We start from the raw sequence: 22,371 nt of genomic DNA on the forward strand, positions 1-22,371 counted from the left end.
TAAGGTATGATCCGAATTAAATAAATATAAAAAATTAATAATCTAATTATATTAAATTAAAATTTTAAAATAAAAAATAGAATTTTTTACATGATTACTTCTATGAAAAACCTATAATGACGGTTTCGCCGTTCGGCTTCCGCATAAAGAGAGCAAAATTCCACCATAAGGCAAGAAAGCAATTGAACGATTTGATCTCTACCAAAAACGGCAAAAAAAAAAAAAGTAACGGAAAGGATAAAAAAAGCGAAAGGAATAATGCTAAAAGGAAAGAAAGAAGGCCATTAGCACAGCGAGGACAGAATCCGGCTGCTCCTTCTTCTTCTTCTGCAAGAAGCCATCGGCCGCCTATCTCGCCGCTGTCGTTCGCCTTCTAAACCAGGCAAGCTTAACCGAAACCCTCGCTCTTCTCCCTTCACCCCTCTCTTCTCTGGGCTTTTCTAGGGTTTTGGTGGAGGCATTTCATCCGTCGATCTCACTGCGGTTCTTCTCGTGTGATCGAATCTTTTTCAATCTCCTCGACGGATCTCGTTTCTTGATTTTTCTTTTTTCTTCTTTTTTCCCTTCGAAGAAGTTATTGGGTGATTTCTGGAACGCTGATTGCATTCTTTAATTCAAGAATCTCTATTATGTCTGGAAAAATATGAGGAAATCGTTTCTTTTTTAATATTTTGATTTGAATGGCTTTATTAGAGGCTGGAAACCGCGAGGAGAAACAGGATTCATGGAGGGAGGTGGCGCAGGAAAAGGTTTGGATGGTCCGAAGACGCCGGATTTGAATGGAAATGGGGAGAAGGACTCCTTGGAGAATCTCCCTCCTTGCTGCAAGAAAGCGCGGGCAGCGGTTGCCGAGTCCGAAGCTAGATGCCATGCCACCGTGGTTTCTGGCTGGTTCTCAAAATCTCGGTCGAGCTCTGGTTAGTAGTTACTGAGTTTCTTGTCAAGTATCTCTGTTTTTTTTTTTTTTTTTTGATACATCTCTCTGTTTTTTCAATATCACACCAATAGTTTCTTATCTGGATTGCCCCTGTTATTTATGTATTGCATTTCTTTTCTTTTGTCCTTCTTTGCAGGTGAAGCCGGAAATTTCTCATACTACAACAACCCTATGTGGCCTGGTACTTCCACATCTGTCTGGGTTCTGTTTTTTTTTTAGCTCGATTATTTCCTTTTTTTCTAGTTGACTGTGTGTTTGATGTTTGTCACGGCACTAAAGGAAACCAAGAACCTTTCTAAATCCATGCCAGCTCCCTTTGAGTTTTCTGGGATTAAATATTGAGCTGTTATCAGCAAGTCACTAAAGTTGCAGGTGTATTTCTAGAACATAATCATTCATAACCATGCAAAACACAATTTAATTGTACTATTAGCTTTTAAGGACGGGCTATGTGAAGGCACTTTGTACATTTTGTAGATATATATTCTTACGATTGCTGGCAATTGTTGGGTTTTGAAAATTGAACACTGCGACCAACTCTTTAGAGATTGTTGTATTTTTCGAACTCATATTCTAGTGGTTTAGCGTCATTTCTGCCTCTTATGTGTCTTGCAATGAAGACGCAGAAACACATTATTTACAAATCTTCAACACCTCTTAAGTCTCAACTAATTCAATTTTTTCAAAAAGAAGTTTTCATTTTTTCTGTTTTTGGGATTAACCTGGTCAAAGAGGCTGCATTTTGATGGAGGTGTAGTAGCAGTCATGTCTTGAGATAGGAGATGCTTGGACTAATGCATTTTTGAATTGCTATGCACAGGAGAAGCTCACTCCTTGAAGGTAGAACAGGTCTTATATCAGGGGAAATCAGAATACCAAGAGATCCTGGTTTTTGAGGTTCACATTAATCTCAGCTGCAATTTTTTTTTTTTTTTTTGTAAAGATGCTTGTTATAGCCTTTGCAGGCCCTTTTAGCTTATATAGTGACTAGGGTATTGCTGCTTGCTTTGTCCCGCAGTCCTCTGTTTATGGAAAAGTACTCGTGCTCGATGGCATTGTGCAGCTAACGGATAAAGATGAATGCGCCTACCAAGAGATGATTGCCCATCTTCCTCTTTGTTCGATTCCATCCCCCAAAACTGTAATTTATTTATTTTATAATATTGCTGTTTACTGTGATTCGGTAGATAATACAAGTCCAAGTCTGCAGAATTTTTGTTGCTTATTTGCCTTCTTATAGTTGTGATCATCACCTATTTTCTATTGAAATCTTATTTTCCCATAATATTGAACTTTAACATACTTGCTCTGATTTAATTCAAAATTTGCTATATTATGTGTTCTAAATCCACAGAGATCCATGATTTTGTACTTGGCCCCCTGAAGTCCATATTTTATTATTTATTTAGCCATTGAAGTCCTTGTTAACTTTATGAGATTCATATTTCCTATGCTGGTAATGGTTGAGTTTCATACCCTTATTATGCATTATACTTCAGAATATAAAGGATTTATGTCTGTGCATAACTCACAGGAGCTTCTGGATGCAGGTCTTGGTCATAGGGGGTGGTGACGGTGGAGTGCTTCGGGAAATTTCTCGACATAGTTCTGTGGAGCGCATAGACATATGTGAAATTGATCAGCTGGTCATAGATGTGTGTATTTATATCCTTACCACCACATACATCACAACATATTTTGTGTTGTTTGCTTATATATGTTTATGTTCTTTGTAGGTTTGCAAGAAGTTCTTCCCAGATTTATCTGTTGGATTTGAGGACCCTCGTGTTCAACTACATATTGGTGATGGTAGTTTCACTACTTCGGCAATTTCATGAACTTTATTATCATTTTCATGAGTTTACTATTATTGTTGATGTTGTAATTGAATGCTCAAATTATTCAGCAGGAATATCTATGCAATATAGAAGCATCTTCATTTTCGCTGGGCTGCCTTTTTCTTTCTTAAGAAAATACTTAGTATCGATTGTTTGACATTCTTACAGCGGTTGAATTCTTGCGAAATGTTCCTGAAGGGATGTATGATGCAGTTATTGTCGACTCATCAGACCCAATTGGTGCGTTGCTGGTTTTCTGTTCCAATGAATTTTATATGATGCTTTAGTTCATCTTAGTTGTGTGGAGGGTGCATTAGGAAACTCTTCAATTGTAACAAGAAATCCGTATACTTGATAACTTGTTTTGAGATGCTATAACTTTTACAAACTTGCACCTTGCAAGGTTGCTTCAAATTATGATGGTCTATTTAAATGACAATTTAAGTACATTGCATTGGGCTCTGACACTGCTGTGCCATGCCATGCCAGTTCTCAACATGCGCTAGCACTGCTGGATGCTAAACATTAGCACTCAACCAGCACAAGGCCCTGCCCCATGCCTGTCCATCACTAACACATTATGTGGTGGGCAGCATAGGTTGACATGGCTGGCACCTACATCTTTGGTTAAGGGGGCTGCTGTGTAATGTTTGCAAACATATAGAGTTGCTATTTATGCTAGTGAAAGTTAAAAACATCTTGAACCACAAGTTGGTTGGCGATCATCATTCAGTGAGCTGGCCTCTCATGGGACAAGATAGGATGCTCTGTAACATGTAATTTGGTTTCCCATAGTTTGTTCTACTAGATAAACATTATATTCACCAATGAATTATATGCTGATAGTTTTTGAACACCATGCTGCATTTTCCAATAGAGCATTCTTTTCTTCTCAGTCAATATCACAAAGCTTATGAATAAGAATAAAACTGTCTGGAGGATCTATATAGCTAAACAAGATTGCTATAATAATTTGTAATAAGAATTAGGTGACCTTCTAGATGCTTTTGAAGATGGTTCAAAATAAGTGATTTTTTTTTAAAGGAAACAGTGTAGTGGCAGATTTCAGTACGTAAAATCTTTTCAGTGGAGCCTTTCAACATCTTGTACATTGTAGGTATATTTTTGTTTAGCAAGTATTAAATTATCTTTAAATAATAGCTGTGGCTAGATAAAGATGACATGGTAGTTAAGAAGCTCTCTAGTGATGACCACTGATTATAATGGCACACATGATGACAGTAAGAGTTTCTATATACAAGTTTCATGGTTTATCTGCTAAGGGAAGAGGCTGCTGGATCAGGATGGATTGGTGAGAACTAATCTTTCGTTTTCATCATGATTTGTTTGGATAATTGCTTCACTGCTCTAGTAAAACCAGCAATGAGCATGTTACTCCATCTATGTGTCGGCACAAAGGATCTAATTGTGCTCCACTAAGTTGTGAAGAAATTGTATAACCGTGAGTTGCCGTGATGGTGATCCTCTTTGAGATGATCATCAATTCCTAGACAAAGCGGTAGCTATCTTGCATCTATAACACAGTTGGCAGTTAGATTTTGGACAGACCTACTTATAGATCATGCGGTTAGACTCATTAAAGAAGGATATGGTTAATTTTTTAAAAATGCAACTAAATACTGTTTAGATAATATGTTTTTCATCAATTGTACTTTTGTAATGTTTTGAGACAACTCTTTGGCTGTTCGCTAATCGGTCATTGTTTGTTAATTTTTTGCTTGCACCTGTATGATTGTCTTTGTACATGTAATAAGAACTAGCAAACTGGCATCTTCTTATGACTCTATTTATGCCTTGCCGCAACTTACCACATCTCATTTTGCATCATTGAATCCATTCTTACTTTGTTACTGTCATTTGTCGATTATAGGGCCAGCTCAAGAGCTTGTTGAAAAGCCATTTTTTGAGACAATTGCAAGGGCTCTTAGGCCTGGTGGTGTCCTTTGTAACCAAGCAGAGAGCATGTGGCTTCATACACATCTGATTCAGGATATGCTCTCTATCTGTCGTGCGACCTTCAAGGGTTCTGTCCATTATGCCTGGACAAGTGTTCCTACGTATCCTAGGTATTTACCCTTAAACTCTCCTCTTAGGTTGTATTGCTTGGTGAATCTTTTTATTTACTAGTCTTTCCCAGTAATGCATGGCACATTATTGAGTCCTTAATAGTGCACTTTTCTCTCTTCTCATTTTTATAATATAGTACCAGGTTTTTCTTGATAGGAAGCTCCTGATTTGGCAGGGGAAGCCTACTTCAAGCTGGGCGTAGGTAGATCTATATCTTGGTTTGTTCCTTATTTATTCATAGATGGCACTTTGTGCAATACTTAAAATTGAAAATGACTGTAATCTAGTAAACTTGTTGTGGGAGGGGTGTAGCTATAACAGTATCTTTCATTTTCCTTGATGAGCAAAAAACTATAGCAATTTCATGTCTCCATGATATATCACTTGCCAAGTTATTGGGACTTCAAGAAATTTTATATTTAGCACGAATAGTTTCCAGAATTCCTTTCGACTTCTGCAGGTGTTTTAATTTATTTTGAATCTCTTACTTTCATGACAGTTGCCTTTATGATATCCTTGTGCATGATTATATTATGCATGAAAGAATGTATTTCTAGTTGTGTTGTGTCATGTTGGAAGTGCCTCCCAGGAGTTGTAAGCTTTACTCTATACTGCATTTTGAAGTTTACAAAGTCCATTTTCAGTCATTTAGCCTGCTTAATAGTAGAGAAGATAGAAACAATTAGTTCCTAATTCAGGAGGTTCACATAAACTGCTTTACAATTTTTGTTATTCTTAAGATCTCTCCCAGCGATATACAGATATTGCCTACTTTCTTGTTTCATAATGCTTCTTCAAACTAGTTCTACCAAAAGCAGTTATTTATTCCGTTAAAGCGAGTTCTGTCAAAACAAAGATGCATGTACCTGTAGTTTGTTCAAAATTTAGAACCACTTCACAACAATGAATTTATCAAATGTCATATACTGTAGGCCTGTTTCAACTAAGGTACTTTATTGATCACATTTGACATGCAGTGGAGTGATTGGATTTTTGTTATGCTCAACGGATGGCCCACCTGTCAATTTCTTGAATCCCATAAACCCAATCGAGAAGCAGGAAGAGGCATTCAAAGGAAAAAGGAAGATCAGATTCTATAATTCAGAGGTACTTTAACTACTATCGTGATTGAGTTGATAATATTATGAACAGAATTTTCCCTCCTTTTAGTTCTCCCTCATTTTATTTAGGTGGCATTCCCAAATGGGCTCACTACGATAATCTTAGATCACTAGTGATCCTTATCCTGGGATAATCTAATCCCCGATGATCTAAGATCACCATAGTATGCTATATTTCAGTGATTAAAGATTCTTGGGTATCCACAGTTAAGCTACCCGTTTGGTACGTCAAGGGAGTCCAAGATTACTGACCATGTAATACAAAAACTATCCTTGGCATATTCTATATAGTTTAATTGGGGTTGGCATGTCCTCAAGGATGGGTTTAATATCACTAGGTTGCGTGGTGATGTTAAGAGTGGGGGCGATTTAGGATCACTGCTACGTCAAATCGCTGGGGTGCAACCAAACATGGTGATCTCATCACCTCCACCCATATCACCATTGATCTTAGGGTCATCACCCATACCAAATACCCTTGTAGCCATTTTACTGTTCCCGATCATCATAGTGACTGTTTTCTTGGCCATTGTTATTTTTGCAAGAGCGTCTGAACTGGGTACTGACAGAGGTAAGTATTACTCTGTTGCAACTGATGACTGGTTGTTTCTCAGTCCCAACAAATGATGTCTAGTATTATTCCATATGATGTTATATATTTGATGCCTTTAACTGATGCTGACTTTCATTTGTCAATTAGAATTAGACTTTCAGAGTAGGATCTACTTTCCACCAGTCAAATTATTGGTTAGTTACAAAAATGCTCAGATCATGATTTTTGCAAAGCTTGTATTTATAGGACTATCTTGCATGTTAACTGAGTCATAGTATGAGGCTTTAATTCATCGAAATCCCATGACATGATGACTTATAATGCAAACATGTCTTTTTTATTATTTTTTTAATCATGCAAACCCATTTTAACATTGTTAGACTGTTATCCAATTAGATTAATCTTCGAGGAGTTCTGCATGATAGCTATGTTGTACCTTTGTAGAAACATGTGGATGTAATTGTCGATACATGGTCCCTTTCTATATCTTTAGTGAAATTTAGAATACGGGAGCTTGCATGCAAAAAATGATTAAGTTGGCTCTTCTTCCTTATTATATTCTATATTTTTAGCTACACTTTCAAGTTCCATTCCGATAAAGATTGCTCTTTGTGTTTGCATACTATCTAGAAAACTTGCCGTTACAGAAGATAAATCATCTTCTTGATGTTTATGTTTGAACCACATGGCAAAGGTTCTTAAGCAGAGAATGCATAACCAAATCCTGCTTATATGTTGGGTAATGGTATGATGATACATGGCTTCTTAGATTGTTAAGGAAGGCAAAATAATCCGTGAGTAATTCAGCTAGGCTTGTGTCTCTACATTGCTGCTGCCGGTTTTATGTTCATGACTGGGAGCTGCCAAGCATATGCTGTAATATTATTATTCTAAGGATTTTATAACATGTTAAAATATATGTTCATGGTATTCCTCATGCTGTTTGGCAGATACATAAGGCTGCATTTGTGTTGCCATCATTTGCAAAGAGAGAGTTGAGCTCCTTCTATGGTTCACCAATGGTATAGTATAAATCTTATAACCCTTGTTTTGCAAGTTCGCTACTCTTTTATTTATGGCTGCTTTTCCACTGGAAAGTTTGACAGTATAATTTGCAAAAACCTTGGAGGGCGTGTTTGGCAACATCCCGTCAGATCTGGCAGGATAGGTAGAGAGGAAGAGTGGCTGGGGGGAGAGAAGGGAGAGGAGGGAGATCATGGCCTGGTCCTTGTGCGATTAAAAATAAAAAAACCTCTAGAAGTCCTTTTTTTAAAAAAAAAAAATTGATACCATGGGTTTGGGCCTTGCAACATGCGTGTTCATCCTCTCCTGCTTTCCTGCTCTCCTCCTCTTCCTTCTCTGTCACCCACTCTCTCTAACTGATCCCGCATCTGTCAGGAAGTTTCCAAACGGCCCTTGATTGACCAACTTAACAGGTCAAGGCAATTATGGAATGCATATCACACGCCTGATGTAGTCTAAAGCCCCGAAATTCCCCTGAAATTCTTAAAGGAAATGTGAAAAATTATGCAAATGCATGATTTGTAATTGATATTTATCGACATGCAAGCTTCTAATTGTGTCATTGATGTATATGTTAATTATGCCTTTCTTTTTATTCTTTGTTTTAGTGACCATTATATCAGTTAGCTACAGTGCACATCAGAATAGAATTTTTATGACCTTAATTCTTCGTGTAAAAAAGAGTCATTACTTTCTGTGTTGGCAGGTTCAACCAACACAGACAAATTATGTATTGGAGACGGATGCAGACAAGGAAAATTCTTCTCCTCAGACCTCTCTTAATGGGGCTAAATGATTCTATCACAATATGGACAACAGGAAAGTTAAAGATTGAAGTTTGCTGAATAAAAAACTTGTAGAAGTGATGCAGGGCGTATTGCATGATGTTGTATCCGACAAGCAGTTGGTTTGGGAAGCATATGGAAACGTTTGGACTACTGGTTCTATGGTGTACAATTAATTTTGATCATTGGCTAGCCAATAGTAAATAAAATGAGGCCATATTGTGTGCGAGTGTGATATTTCTTCGTTTTCTCCTTACCAGTTATCTTCTCATTTAAAATGTCCGGTTGGAAGTTCGGAAATGGCATTTTCTGGATTTTTTTTTTGGTTGCAAGGAAAGCCAATTAATTACGAGGGAAGGGGTTCCCCAAGCATCCGGTGGAGCAAGATGGGGAAAACCTCCGGTCCGGTTGGACTTCCTCACTGGCTACATTCGCTAAGAAGTCGGCCAGAAGGGGGGAAAACCTCCGGTCTAGTTGGAGTTCCTTTTTTTTTTTTTTTTTTTTTTTTTTTTTTTTTTTTTTTTTTTTTTGTTTTTTTGCTAGCAACGGACATATCATACTACACGGGTACGAATACACCCAGCAGAATCTGCAAACAAAAGGTCCCGGAATGCACCGGGCAAGTCATCCACCCCAACCCATAGGGTGCTTCCTGAGTGGTTCGCCACATACGACGCCACCCAATCAGCTGCCCCATTTGCCTCACGGTATATATGCCTAGCCTGAAAAGTACACCCCTCCCTCACCATCAACCATATATCACGGAGCAAAGGATGAGCCCCTCCACCTCTGTGGGGGCCCTGTCGGACCCAGCCAATCACCGTGGTCGAGTCACCCTCCAAGAGAATGGAACTCGCCCGAAGTACATGTCGTGCATATCGTAAGCCCATCCAAGCCGCCCGTAGCTCAGCCCCAGGGACCGAGGTGTCAAAGATCTGACAACCCCCTGCTGCCACCGTGCTGGAACTCGGCCCCCTGATAACAAACCCTGCTCCTCCCCTCCTGCCACCATCCCGGACCGAGCCATCAAAATTGACCTTGAGGAAGCTTAGGGGTGGGGGCTCCCAGGTGAAAAACACCGTATGAGAGGCTGCCAAAGCAGCATGGGAGCCCCAGATGTCCTGAGCTGTCAAAGGTCTATGATCCGGACCTGCCTGAAGAATCTCAGCTGCCTGTGCCCGCGCCCGCTCCATCACAAATCGTGGGGACAGGCTAGGCTCACCAAAAACTCGGGCGTTCCTGGCCAACCATATCTGATAGACTATGCAGGACGCCCTAATGGCCACAGAACGCATCTGGTGGGAACCGGACCACCCTCGGACCTCCTCTAGAAAATAGTCCCTCCGCCTCCATGCAGCCTCCGGAAGCCCAGAAAGTCTCCAAGCCGACTGCGCCCAGACACACTGGAATAGTACATGGTCCGTCGACTCCTCTGTCTCACAGGACGGGCATAGAGGAGGAATGCTAACTCCCCGTCGGCTCAGCACCAAGCTCGTCGGCAGTCGATCCCAGGCTACCTTCCAGAGGAATAATGCAACCCTCTGGTGTAGCCCAAATCTCCAAACCCAGCCACAGTCCCTCCCCAGCTCCGACTCCTGCTGAATAACCCGAGAGACATCACCAACCCTGACACTGGCTGTACAAGTGGTGCTCCATACCCTAACATCCGGACCTGCTGATCCCGGGACAGGGAGGGCCCGTACCCGCTCAGCTAAGTGCTCCCCGAATAACTGACCCAGCCTGTCCTCATCCCACCCGGCCTCCCCAGGCCTGAAGAGATCGTACACTCGGAGCCCAACAGTCTCCTCATCGCTGATCATCGTCGGCCACAGCCTCAGCGGGAGTGCGTCCACCCAAGGGTCCTCCATCACATCAATGCTCCGTCCGTCGCCTATCAACCACCTAGTATGTGTCAAAGCCATATGCATATACCTCCCAACCTCCCGCCACATGAAAGACGCCCTCCGGCCGCCCACCACCTGGCCTACTGAGCCAGCCCGACCATATCTCGCTATCATGGCCTGACTCCAAAGCCCGTGTGGCTCCAGAACAACCTACACTGCTCGTCGCGCCAGGAGTGCCTCACGCCTCGCCAAAAGTGACTGCACCCCCAGGCCCCCCTCCCTCAGAGGCAGACAAACTCTCCCCCAGGCAACCAGGTGTACCCCCTGACCCCTCCCAGAGGAGCCCCACAGGAAGCTGCGCATACTCCGCTCTATCCCTGCCAACACCGTCTTCGGCACAGTAGTATGGGCCATAATGTAAACAGGCATAGAGCATAAGACAGACCTGATCAACGTCAACCTGCCCATCATGGAGAGTGACGAGGCTCTCCAGCCCTCGAGTCTGCTCCGCACCCTCTGCACCAAAAAGGAACACTCAGTCGTCCGCAGCCTCCTCCCTGTGATGGGAACTCCCAGATAGTCCAATGCCCCCTCCTGCTCCCGCATCTCCAATATCGCTCTGATCTCGTGTCTGACTCTCCGCTCCGTGCTCGGACTGAAGTGAATGGAAGACTTTTGGCAATTGATCCTCTGTCCAGATGCCGCACAATACTCCATCAAAACCCTCCGGAGGGCTCGCGCATCCCTCACCCTCGCCCTGACTAGTAGCAGGCAGTCATCTGCAAAAAGGAGGTGAGAAATAGGGCGAGCTCCCGGGGCTGGGCTATAAGCAGCCAACTCCCGGTTCTCGCTTGCTACATGTAAAGCTCGAGATAGTGCATCAGAACATATGATGAACAGGTAAGGGGATAGAGGGCACCCCTGACGAAGCCCTAGAGAAGCTCGAAAGAAGGGCGATGGCGTACCATTGACCAAGATGGAGAATCTAGACCCCTGCACGCAGCCAAAGATCCAGTCAATCCAGGTCTGATGGAACCCAAAGCTCTCCAGTGCCCATCTAAGAAAATTTCATCGAACACGGTCATAAGCACGCTCCATATCCAGCTTCACTGCCATCAAACATCGCCTCCTCGGGGCCCGCTGTAAGTCTCCCATCATCTCCTGAGCTAGTAAGATGTTATCTGAGATACTCCTCCCTCCCACAAACGCACCCTGCTCCGGACTGATAATGCTAGGCATCAAGGCCTTCATCCTCCCTGCCATAATCCTTGCCACTATCTTATACAAAGTAGTACACAAACTAATAGGCCGATAGTGGCCCGGCTCCGACGCATCCTGACGCTTCGGAACCAGAGTAATATAAGTAGCCTGCCAATCATCTGCCATCACCGCCCTGCTAAAGTATAGCTGCACTGCCTCCACCACAGACCACCGGATGATGCTCCAATATCTCCGAAAGAAAAAAGGTGGGAATCCATCCGGTCCAGGAGCCTTGTCCTCTGCTAAGGCCCATACAACCTCCTGCACCTCTCTAGCTGACACTGGCTGAATCAATGCTTCATTATCACCCTCCTCAATCCTAACCGCCGGCCTAGGGAGCTCACCAAGCATATGTGCCCCCCCCCACCTCCGTCCATCTAGACCTGAAGAAGTCGAACATCACCTGCCTCACTGCCGAGTCCCCCTCCACCCGCTGACTCGCCCCAACTCTCAGAGATCGTATCATGTTCCTTTGCCTCCTGATGATCGTCGATCGATGAAAGAAGCTAGTATTTCGATCTCCCTCCCTGACCCACTGTGTCCTCGACTTCTGCCTCCAGAAGATCTCCTGCTGATGCAGTAACGAGTGATGAGAGGACAAGTGACGCCGTAGGTCTGCCATCTCATCCTCCTCCAGCGCCCCATCTCGATCCTCTCTTCCCTGAAGTTCCGTAATCAACCCCTCCACCTCCTCAAGTCTCCGAAAGATGTTGCCCACAACCTCCCGGTTCCATCTGCGAAGGCGTCTTTTAGTAAGCTCCAATCTGCGCGACACCCTTTGCATGGCGTCTCCATGCACTGGCATGCCCCAGACCCCCCTAACTATTTCCCAAGATTGGGGGTACGACAGCCATAGCTTCTCAAATCGGAATGGACTATGGTGGCTGGAGCACGGATCTGTAGAAATCAAAAGAGGACAGTGATCTGAGGCAACCCGAGCAAGGTGACTAACCTGGTATGATGGGAAGCGCTGGATCCAGTCCGAAGATGCAAGAGCCCTATCCAGCCGCTCCCATACTCGCGCACGTCCAAGCTGGTTGTTACACCAAGTAAATCGCGGCCCGGAGAAGCCAAGGTCCACAAGGCCGGCATCATCAACAAACTCCCGAAACTCCCTCCTGTCCACTGAATCAGAGTAGGCCCTACCACCCCGTTTCTCATTAGGGCTAAGAATGCAATTAAAGTCCCCCACCACCACAGTCGGGACTCCCTGAGTCAACAAACCGGTCAGCTCACCCCAAAGGACTCTCCTCGACCGGTAATCAGTACTAGCGTACACCCCACACAGGACCCATGGTAGCTCATTCGGTTCTGAGATGACCATCACCACCTGCTGAGCACAATTACGAAAGACATCCACAGAAGCTACCCCTCGCCTCCACAGCATCAAAATACCACCAGACATACCCTGAGACTCTACTACAAAGGAATCCCACTCAAATTCTATGCGTCGCTGCACTCGACGCAACCCTTCTCCAGACACCCTCGTTTCACAAAGAAAGCAGATCTCTGGGGAGTGAAGCTGCACTAACCTTTTGAAAGTAGACATGAATGAAGGCTTGGCCGCCCCCCTACAATTCCAAGCTAAAATCTTCATTTAACACTGTGGGATGAGGTGTGGCCCTGTCTACTCGGGCTTCCCACAACATGTGCAGTCCCATCCTGCTTCACCAAATCTCCCTCTCCCTGAATTGCTGCACGTAGCAAGTCCACTATCTTCCCATGCTCTTGAATAGGAGAAGTGGTGCTCTGTCCCATGCCCCCTAATATTCCCCTCATCACCACCCCCGCAGAAGACGATGGGGATTGCCTTACCGGAGCTGCAAGCGGGCTGAGGGATTCCTCCACATCCACTGTTTCCTTCTTCCCCTTCCCCTTGTCTCTCTGACCCTTCAAAGAGGATGCCTTCCCCTGCGACCCCGGTACCGGAAGCAACTCCCTCCGCTGTTGCAGGTCCATCGCCACCTCCTTCCCTTTAGCTGGAGCACTGCCGCCGTTGTCAGCCACGACCGCACCCGGGAGTGGAACCTCGCCTGCTGCCATCATCGCACTCGCCACAGGTATGCCCTCCTCCGCTTGTCGGGTCCCCGCAGCATCAGGAACGGCTGGGCCACCGCCCGTCTTCGGACGGCTGGGGGCTCTCGCCGGCGGCAGGGAGGCACTCCGGAAGTGCCTCCGACCTTCCTCCCTCCGGCGTAGTCGAGGGTCTTCGAGAGAAGTCGAAGACGCCGACCGGGCCAACTGAGTCAACCCAGCCCTACCCACTCCCGATCCACCGCTCCCTTTAGCCGGACTTCTGACTCGTTTCAACGAGCTTTTGCCCTGTCCATGGGCCAGCCCAGTCGCAGTAGCCAGGCTCTTTTCCGCCAGGTCCAGCCCGTCACCGCCAGTGTGGGTCAGGCCCAGAATAGTTCCCAGCTCCGTTCCCCCCTGTTGTCCCACGAAACTGGTTGAACCCGACCCTTTAACAGAGTCCAGGTCGGACCCTAGCACCCCACCGAGTGGGGTCATCTCGGCTTCCGTCGCCGGAACACCCTTCGTCTTCATCTCCGGCGATCTTCTCCTAGCCAGTTTAGTGGGTTTTTGCCATCCGTCTGTATCCGTGGGTGACACCAGGACGTTCGGCGCAGCAGTAGGAGACCTCGGCTCCGACTCAGGGGGGTGATCTCGCACCGGCACAGTCTGGCCAACCTTCGTCACGTTGGCCTTCTTCATAGGCTTACTCGCCTTCGGCTGCCATACCTTGGATGTTGTCAACCACGGGCCGAAAGGCAGCCGACTCCCCGAGTCATCTCCCTTCTTCAACTCAAGTACCGACTCCTGGGGGAGGTTCTCCACCTCGGTTTGCTGGGTGCGAAGATCTCCCAGATCTTCGGGCGTCGCCGAAGCCGTAGGAGGAAAGGGGCATGTCCCCTCTTCGTGCCCCAGTCGGGCACATTTAAAACAGAACCCAGGCAGGCTTTCGTAGCGGAAAGCCTGCCAATGTAGGTCGGATCCCACCTTGATGAAAGTTCCCGGCCGGAACGGCGCACCCGCATCCACCTCCACCTTGACACGGGCGAAGCCAAGTTTCCGACCCTCGTCGGTGACTTTGTCCAGCGCCAGTGGTCGCCCAGCCTTCGCCGCAATACCCCAGATCGTCTCCTTCGACCAGTATTCCGTCGGCAAACTTGGCAACCGGAGCCATACCACTGTTCTACCCAACTGGTTGGTCCCCGGCACAAAATTTGGCCGCCAGCGCTCCATGGCCAGTAGCTAGCCAGCCACCAGCCAAGGTCCACCTTCCATGGCCGCCTCCCGGTCCTTCTCACACCGGAAGCGGAATGCAAAGGTCTCCTCCGCCATCACAAACTCCTCAACATCATAGTCAAGTTTTCCGGCAGCCCGCAACTCCCGGCTGATCCATTCCGCCGGCACACGCCTACCCAGGCTGCGCATGATCACCGCAGTATCACGCCACGCCGCCCTGGCCACCTCCATCCTCTCCGGCGAGAACTCAACCACATCCGTGAAGCGCCGTTTCAGGGCTTCCAGTTCCGCCGTCGTGATCTGGTGGTTGGTCCATACCGGCTTCCTCGACGACCCCTTGACCACATTCGCCCACGTCGTGCTCTTCTCCGCCGCCTTTGGGTGGGATTTCTCCCCTGTCTCACCCAAGTTCGCCTCCCACTTCTCCGACTTCTCAGCCCCCACCGTTGCCATCCTCCACACACTATCTCCTGTTTGGTAAAATGCGCCACTGGTTACACGATTTCTAAAGCATGTCCCAAGGCCTCGTAACCCCCCCTTCACTCACACCAGGCATTTGGGAGAAAGTCCCACCCACCGCACGAAAATCTGCGCACCTAGGGCACAACTCCCAAGTCACTCACTCTCTCTCCCCGCTCTAGTTGGAGTTCCTCGCTGGCTACATTTGCTAAGAAGTCCGCTACCTGGGTTGTTTCCCGTTAAACATGGATACAGCTGAAGTATGCCATTGAAGAAGAGTCTTCTGATATTCCTCAAGGTTGGATGTTGAGATGATGCCCTCTGGCCTCTGATCCAAAGCAATCAATCACCTTCTAAAATGATTATATCACTCTACAAAGTTCAGTTCTCACACCATGCGATGCTGCCATGAGCTCTGCGATTGGAACAGTGTTAGTAAATAGGAACGGACGAAAATTGGAGAATTTGACCTTCATGATTCCGAATTACATAGCCAGCTCCAGCTCCAGAAGTGTGCAACAAATTAATCTAGATGAATCCTGGTGGGGGCTTTCAATATCGGCCCCTGGATGCCAGTCCTTCGAAGTTCCAGACATGTCCAACATTCTTTTCCATTCAACAGCGGAGAAGCGAGCTCTTCTGAGAATCTCTGATGGCTCGGTAATTTGGTTCTGAAAGACTTCCTCGTTTCGAAACTGCCAGAGCGGTCCATAACAAATATGCGCAAGAAAGGACTGCTTTAGGAGGCCCATGATTTTTACCCTCTACAGATAATGGGACTGAAGCATTTTACAGTGTCTGGTAATACTGATTAAGAGGGTTTGAATATGTTCATAGTTAGCGTTTTGCAGAATCTGGTAATTCTAATTAATAGGATTTCAGCATGCTCATTAACTATGAAGTGCTGCTCTCCCAATTATCAATATGGGGGGTGTGGTAAGTTCGCTACATTATTGATAGGGGGCAAAATGGATCGTCCTGGTTAGGACACGGGACCACCCCATTCCGGCCAAGCAGACCTCAGCGCCGACCAGGCTGAATATCGGTCCCGCTAAGAGCCAGTCCGATCTTGGATTTCGCCAAAGGTCCAGCCGACCTCGTCTGTATCACTCCGCTGCTACAATCTGCAGCAACCTCTTCTGGTGCTTATAATGACGTTCCGGACTCGAGCTCGGGGCGCCCTGCTACGTCGACTGCAAGTCGAAGAGCTTTCTCGACTGCAAGGATAAACGACGACACACCGCGGCCCGAGCCTAGGGTGCCTAATACGACGACGCGCCCCGGCCCGAGCTCGGAGCGCGCCATAAACGATGTGCCTCGGCCAAGTTCGGGGCACCCCATACGACGACGCGCCCCGACCCGAGCTCAGGGCGCCCTATTGAGCAGACCTCAAAGTCAAGAAGGCTAGGCCGATCTCAGAACCCGCCAAGCCGACTTCACCGAATATTTGTCGTGGCCTCCATGTTGGCCCGACCTTAGCGCCCTGCCAAGTGGGCAAGGCCGACCTCAGCCCCCGTCGAAAGTCGAGCTGACCTCGATCCCCGCCGAAGGCCGAGCTAGTCTTGCCCAGTACGCGCCGCGGCCATGCCCTGCGGCAACCTCACCGCACCATGCTTTGCTTGATGGCCACGCGTGCAGGAACAGCTCAAACCGTGTGCCTCAAGCAAGCCGTGGCCGCACGCCACCTGACCAGCGCCATCTCCTCCCATGATGAGGACGGGCCATACCTCCGCCACCTGCTGCGGGGACTACAAATAGCCCCATCAGGTAACGCCTGAGGACCTTTTGGCCAACAAAAACTCCATGCTAACTTAAGCATCGGAGGGCTCTCACTAGAATCACCGGTGAGGCTTTGTGCAGGTTCGTCAGCGTCCAGCAGGCGGAGTCCCTTCATCGACTTAACCAACAGCTCCCCCGACTCCTCCGGCGTGGCCACCCTCGGGCCAAATTTGAACCACAACATCTGGCGCTAGAGAAAATGTTTGAGCCATGATCATGAGGCTAAGGAGTCACGGAGCTTTAAAGACATCGAGGCATTGGGTACCGACTTCCGACAACTCGCTTCAAAGTCCACCCCCTGTGGCACCTGCACCGGCAGACCAAACCCCTCAAGTCCAACTAGAGCAGTTTAATCTGCTCGTTCAGCAAGTTTAGATACTCACTGCAGCCGTTCAACACCTCCAGCAGGCAGTAGCCCGGCCTGCACTCCCTCCTCGCGAGCACGAGTCCTCGGGACGGTGCTCGCAATGTCACTCCCCTACCACGCGGCGCACAATGGCCGACGAAAGGGAGTGCAACCGACCAAGGAGTAGATCCCTCCGGCACAAGAAAGATCTTCCTCGGCCCAAGAGCCCAACTCGCCCGAGGTCTCCCCTCCAAAAGCTCGAGAAGTACATTCCCCTTCAGAAGTTTGGAAAGTATACTCCCCTCACATCCACCCGGGCAGAGATTCTCATGGAGATCGAGGGTCGCGGCTCCCTCCAACCCCCATCAAAGATGTGACCGTCGGAGTTGCGGAAGTGCTCGGGCCAATTCTGTCGCTTCCACAAAGATCACAGCCATGATATGGAGGACTGCTACCAGCTCCGTGATGAGATCGAGGCACTTATCCGCCGAGGCCTATTGGGTTGGTTTGTCTGTGGTCAAGCCGACCGGAGGGAGCCCGAGGAACAGACCCCAGAGCCGCGCGAGGGGCAGAACGACAACTGCCCCATTGCGGGCACCATCAACACCGTAGCTATGTATCCTACATGTTGGCTGCTCCTTGACCTCGGAGGGCAGTGGCGAAGGCCTCATCCCTACCAGCCCGAGTCTAGCGGCCCGGGGCACACAAGCTGCAACACCTCGATGGGACTTTAGTCCCTCGAAGTTGAAGCTCTGGGGATCTCAAAATATATTATCAATAAAAATTATCTTCTGGAACTTCTTTGAAGCAATTCTGAAATGCCTTAATGGATTTGACATGCTTCGGTTCTCCACGACATGAGTTACATATACGACGACACGCCCCGACCAAGTTTGAGGCGCCCTCTACGATGACGCGTCCCGGCGAAGTTCAAGGCGCCCTCTACGACGACGCGTCCCGGCGAAGTTCAAGGCGCCCTCTACGACGACGCACCCCGACTCGAGCTCGGGACGCCAAATATTCTCGAAGACACACCCCGACTCAAGCTCGGGACGCCAAATATTCTCGAAGACGTGCCGCGACTCGAGCTCGGGGCGCCAAATATTCTCGAAGACGCGCCCCGACTCGAGCTCGTGGTGCCAAATATTCTTCGACGACGTGCCCCAAGCTCGGGGCGCCCTGCGTTGTGTTGATCGCGAGCCAAAGAGCTCCCGTGACCGCAAGAGTATACGATGATATACAACGACATACGACGACATGTGACGACATACGACGACACCATCGACCACAAGTGCCTCGATCTGAGTGGGGGCGCCCTGCAGAGTCAATTAAGAGCCGAAGAGGCCCATCGACCGCAGGCGCCTCGAAATAAGTAGGGGCGCCCTGCAGAGTCAACTAAGAGCCGAAGAGGCCCATCGACAGCAAACGCCCCGATCTGAGTGGGGGCACCCTGCAGAGTCAACTAAGAGTCGAATAGGCCCATCGACCGCAGGCGCCCCGATCTGAGTGAGGGCGCCCTGTAGTCTCAACTAAGAGCCGAAGAGGCCCCATCGACCGCAGGGAAGGACGTTCCGAGCCCAAACTCGGGCACGCTGCTGTGACGACCGCGAGCCAATAAGACTTCCTCGACCTCAGAAAAAATATTTGAAGGCAATCCGACCTTGGTTCGAGCACCCAAGTTAAAGTCTACAGAAACCTATGAAGCCAAAAAGTATTAAAGCTTACAACGGCCTTCTATCTAAAAGACGCCCTAGCAAGCTACAGTTCGAAAGCTAAAGCAGGTCCCCGAGCTCAGTCTTTGTGCAAAGGTCTAAAGCAGGCCCGGTGCCCGACCTAGGCGCCTAAAGTGCGTCAGCAAACGAGCTTAGAAGCAGTGAGCTCTTCATCAACTGTGCAAGGCTACGCCTAAGTTGGGAGCGAATGCTGAGCACAGGGACTTGGCCAAAGCTGCCTGATTACATGAAAGCTAAGCCAGTACCTAAGCTATGCAGTTCAGATCTTGTTAGCCGAACGCGAAGAGCCATCACAAGACATAAAGTAAGACGAGTTCAAAGGCTTAGTCAAACTACAAAAACATAAGATGCCGGAAAGGTGTATTTTATTGATGTTAAAAGGCCAAAGGCCGAGTATAAAAAGTGCCGACCTTGAAGTCGGATTGAATACCAATTATGAAGAGGCTTAAGTGGCCGACTTTACAAAAATAAAATGAGAAAAAAAAAACAAGCAGAAGAGAGCTCAGGTGGCCTAGGAAGCCTCGAGCCCGACCTCAGGAGCGGCCTCAGTCCCAGTAGTGACTTCAGGAGCGGCTTCTGTCCCGGCCTCAGCACCAACTCAGAGGCATCCACCACGTCAGCGACGAGCTCGCGCGCTTCAGCAAGCTCGCTTATCTCGGCCACGACCGCTGCCTCGGCGGCTCCACACAGATCCGAATGGAGGCCGCTGAGCTCAACCCTGGGGCAGAGACAATGAGCCTGATCGTGGCAGTTTTCAAAGCCCCAGATCAGGGCATCAGTCGCCCCCTCCGCCAGCTTGTCCATGTATTCCTCGGATTGGCAGAAGTTCCAGATGGCTGCTCAGACCTGCTCCTCGGCGAGCCTCTCAAGCCGCCCGGCCTTCAGCCTCAAAACTTTAGCTTCGTGCCTCTAACCACCCAACACATCTTCAAGCTCGGAGATGCGGCTTTCGGCAGCCGAACGAGTTCGGGCATGCTCGGCCTCCATCTCCTGAATTTGGGCGAGTCCGGCTTCGGCCGCCCTTCTCTTCTTCTCGGCATGTTGCTACCATTGCTCGACAGCCGCCGCCTTCTGCTCGGCCTTCTGTTGCTGTTGCTCGGCAGCTGCAGCTCGAACCTCAACTTCCTCCCTACGCCGCTCTGCAGCCTCCACCTTCGACTAAAGCTCCCTTACCCACTCCCGAAAGTTGAACGCGACATTCACCAACATGTCGACTAAGTGGAGAGACTGGCACAAGAAATAAAAGGTCAACCGAGGTCGAGCACTTTGAAAGATGCACAAAGCAAGTGATATCACTCACCTTGATGCTGAATGATCCCCTGGAATCCCAGCTGCTTCAATTGAGCTTGATCGCCCAAAAGCATGGCGCAGCTCACGAGCAACCTCGCTAGACTCGAGAGCTCTGTCGTCTTCAAAAAGTTAGCACCCGGGTTGGAATAGCCTCCTCCCGGGCTCGGGGGGAGCAGAATCGACCCCAGAAGAGGTCGAGACCTCCGATGAAGATGGGATCCCGAGCCCGCTCCCTGGCTCGGGACTCGATTGGCGCTGCCGGACGATCTTGCGGGCCTTCCGAACTCCGCCGGCAGGCACTGCAGTCGCCTGATCAATCGAGCCCCCTTCTGCAGTTGGTGGGGGTAGTTCGGCTTCGGCCGGTAGGGCTTGCTCGGGCCCAGACTGAGCGGGCTCAGCGACGACAACTTTAGCGTGCTCGTCCCGCGTGGCACTGAAGGATGAGGTAGTCCTCAGCTTCTTCGGCCCCCTCTCAGGCCGAGCTCCATCTGAGGCGGTCGCCCTCTTATGGTACCTAGCCATCAAGGTCTCAGCATCGAAAATCATCCTTACAATTTCTGACAACAGAAGACTTAGTCAAGATCCAGCATGAAAAAGAAAGAAAAAGAAAGGAGAAATGACTGCACCACCCTTACCCCCGGGATGAGCCGAGCTTAGGTAGACATTTAGTAAAGCTTCCTCGTTGAGCAAATTGGAAAGCTTCAGGGCCCCTCTATTGGGCGGTTTATTATTTATTGTGGCCCGCGGCGAGTCCCAAGTCGGGTTAAACCCCCACGACCGCTCGGAGGAGAGAAAAAAGAATTTGTCCTTCCACCCGTGAATAGAGGAAGGAACACTTCGAAAAGGATGCGGCCTCCTCGAGGAGAGAAGTATCGCCATTCTTTGTCTGTGGAGTTAGCTTTTAAGCGACCCCAGAAGATATTCACCGAAGTGGAAAGACCATGGGCAAGACAGAGGGTGAGGAAGCCAATGATCATCCTCCACGAGTTCGGAGCGAGCTACGTAGGGACTAGGTGATAAGTCGCCAGGAGCTCGTTCATGAACCCGTAAAGAGAGAATCTCAGCTCTGCTCAAAGTGTCTCTATGTACACCCCGATCCGACCTCTAGGAGGGTCGGTGACTCGAGCCCCGAGCTCTGGGAGCTTAAGGATGAATGGACAAGAAAAAAAAAATTGAGCCCGAACTAGGCCCAGCTCCTCTTTACTCATGCTTGAGTCGATCTCGTACGTACTTTGATTCATCTCGAGCTCGGCCTCCTCCACATCCAAAGAAGGCCAGGCTCAAGATAAACCTGCGCCAAGCACAAGGGCTCTTATGGGCGACCCCATTGCCTTACTCACAGAATATCAAAGAAGGAGAGGAAGAAGGGAGAAGAGAAACAGTGAGAGAGGAGGGAAGGGTTTCTAGAAATGATGAGTGATGGGAGTCTTCTTTTTTATAAACAGTTTTCGTTGGCCATGGCACGTTCACCGCTGTGATGCTCGCGGCGGTTGAGCGGAATCGGAGGCCATTCAAGAGGCCATGGCGTCTCCGCTCCCGTCTCACCTCTGTTACCCCAAGGAAGAAGACTAGGGGATCACAATCGCGATCCCCTATCTCAGTCTCTTCTTCAGCCATGGGCTGAAGCCGGTTGGGCCCGCCGGCTTTGGCCCCATCAGCCCACAATCCAACCGGCCCATTTTGGGCCGGATATTACATCAGCCTTCTCACAGGGTGCTCGCATATACAAATAATATATTAATAAGTTACAAAACGTTTAAAATACAAAAGGTGGTTGACATTATACGAGCTTGTAGCTTTGAAATCCATCAAATCCGTCAATCTAGAATAAACCCAGGTTAGAATCATCATCAAAAGAAGCTAGCAAGTACTCTGGCAATTTACCACTCCCCCCTACATCCTAGAGGCCATAAAATTTGAAAGCTTCCAATCTTCTTAGACGACTCAACCTAGACACGAAGTCATTAATTATGCATACAACCAATTTTCTTTTCAGGTGCATTAGGTGTTGTCCAGGAGGTTAAGGGCAGAAATTAATTATCTTGTAAGAAGATACAGAACTACCA

General features: G+C 48.2%; 2 protein-coding genes across 2 annotated transcripts; one reads left to right on the forward strand and one right to left on the reverse strand.

Annotated features, from left to right (window-relative positions):
- Nucleotides 1-241: 241 nt before the first annotated feature.
- LOC103696899 (spermine synthase-like) lies at nucleotides 242-8,582 on the forward strand. The gene is made up of 12 exons (XM_008778619.4): nucleotides 242-382; nucleotides 694-917; nucleotides 1,074-1,118; nucleotides 1,758-1,834; nucleotides 1,956-2,078; nucleotides 2,488-2,592; nucleotides 2,674-2,746; nucleotides 2,944-3,015; nucleotides 4,667-4,862; nucleotides 5,841-5,970; nucleotides 7,488-7,559; nucleotides 8,267-8,582. The coding sequence occupies exons 2-12, from the start codon at nucleotides 725-727 to the stop codon at nucleotides 8,354-8,356; spliced, it is 1,176 nt and encodes a 391-aa protein (XP_008776841.2). The 5' UTR covers nucleotides 242-382; nucleotides 694-724; the 3' UTR covers nucleotides 8,357-8,582.
- A 317-nt stretch (nucleotides 8,583-8,899) lies between these two features.
- Nucleotides 8,900-10,363, reverse strand: LOC120105218. Its single transcript, XM_039117477.1, has 2 exons — nucleotides 9,425-10,363; nucleotides 8,900-9,067 (listed from the first exon to the last, which is right to left on the reverse strand). Exons 1-2 carry the CDS (start codon nucleotides 10,361-10,363, stop codon nucleotides 8,900-8,902), a joined length of 1,107 nt encoding a protein of 368 aa, XP_038973405.1.
- Between the last annotated feature and the right edge of the window lie 12,008 nt (nucleotides 10,364-22,371).

The sequence above is a fragment of the Phoenix dactylifera genome, unplaced genomic scaffold (genome assembly GCF_009389715.1).
Source record: "Phoenix dactylifera cultivar Barhee BC4 unplaced genomic scaffold, palm_55x_up_171113_PBpolish2nd_filt_p 000237F, whole genome shotgun sequence".
NCBI lineage: Eukaryota > Viridiplantae > Streptophyta > Magnoliopsida > Arecales > Arecaceae > Phoenix > Phoenix dactylifera.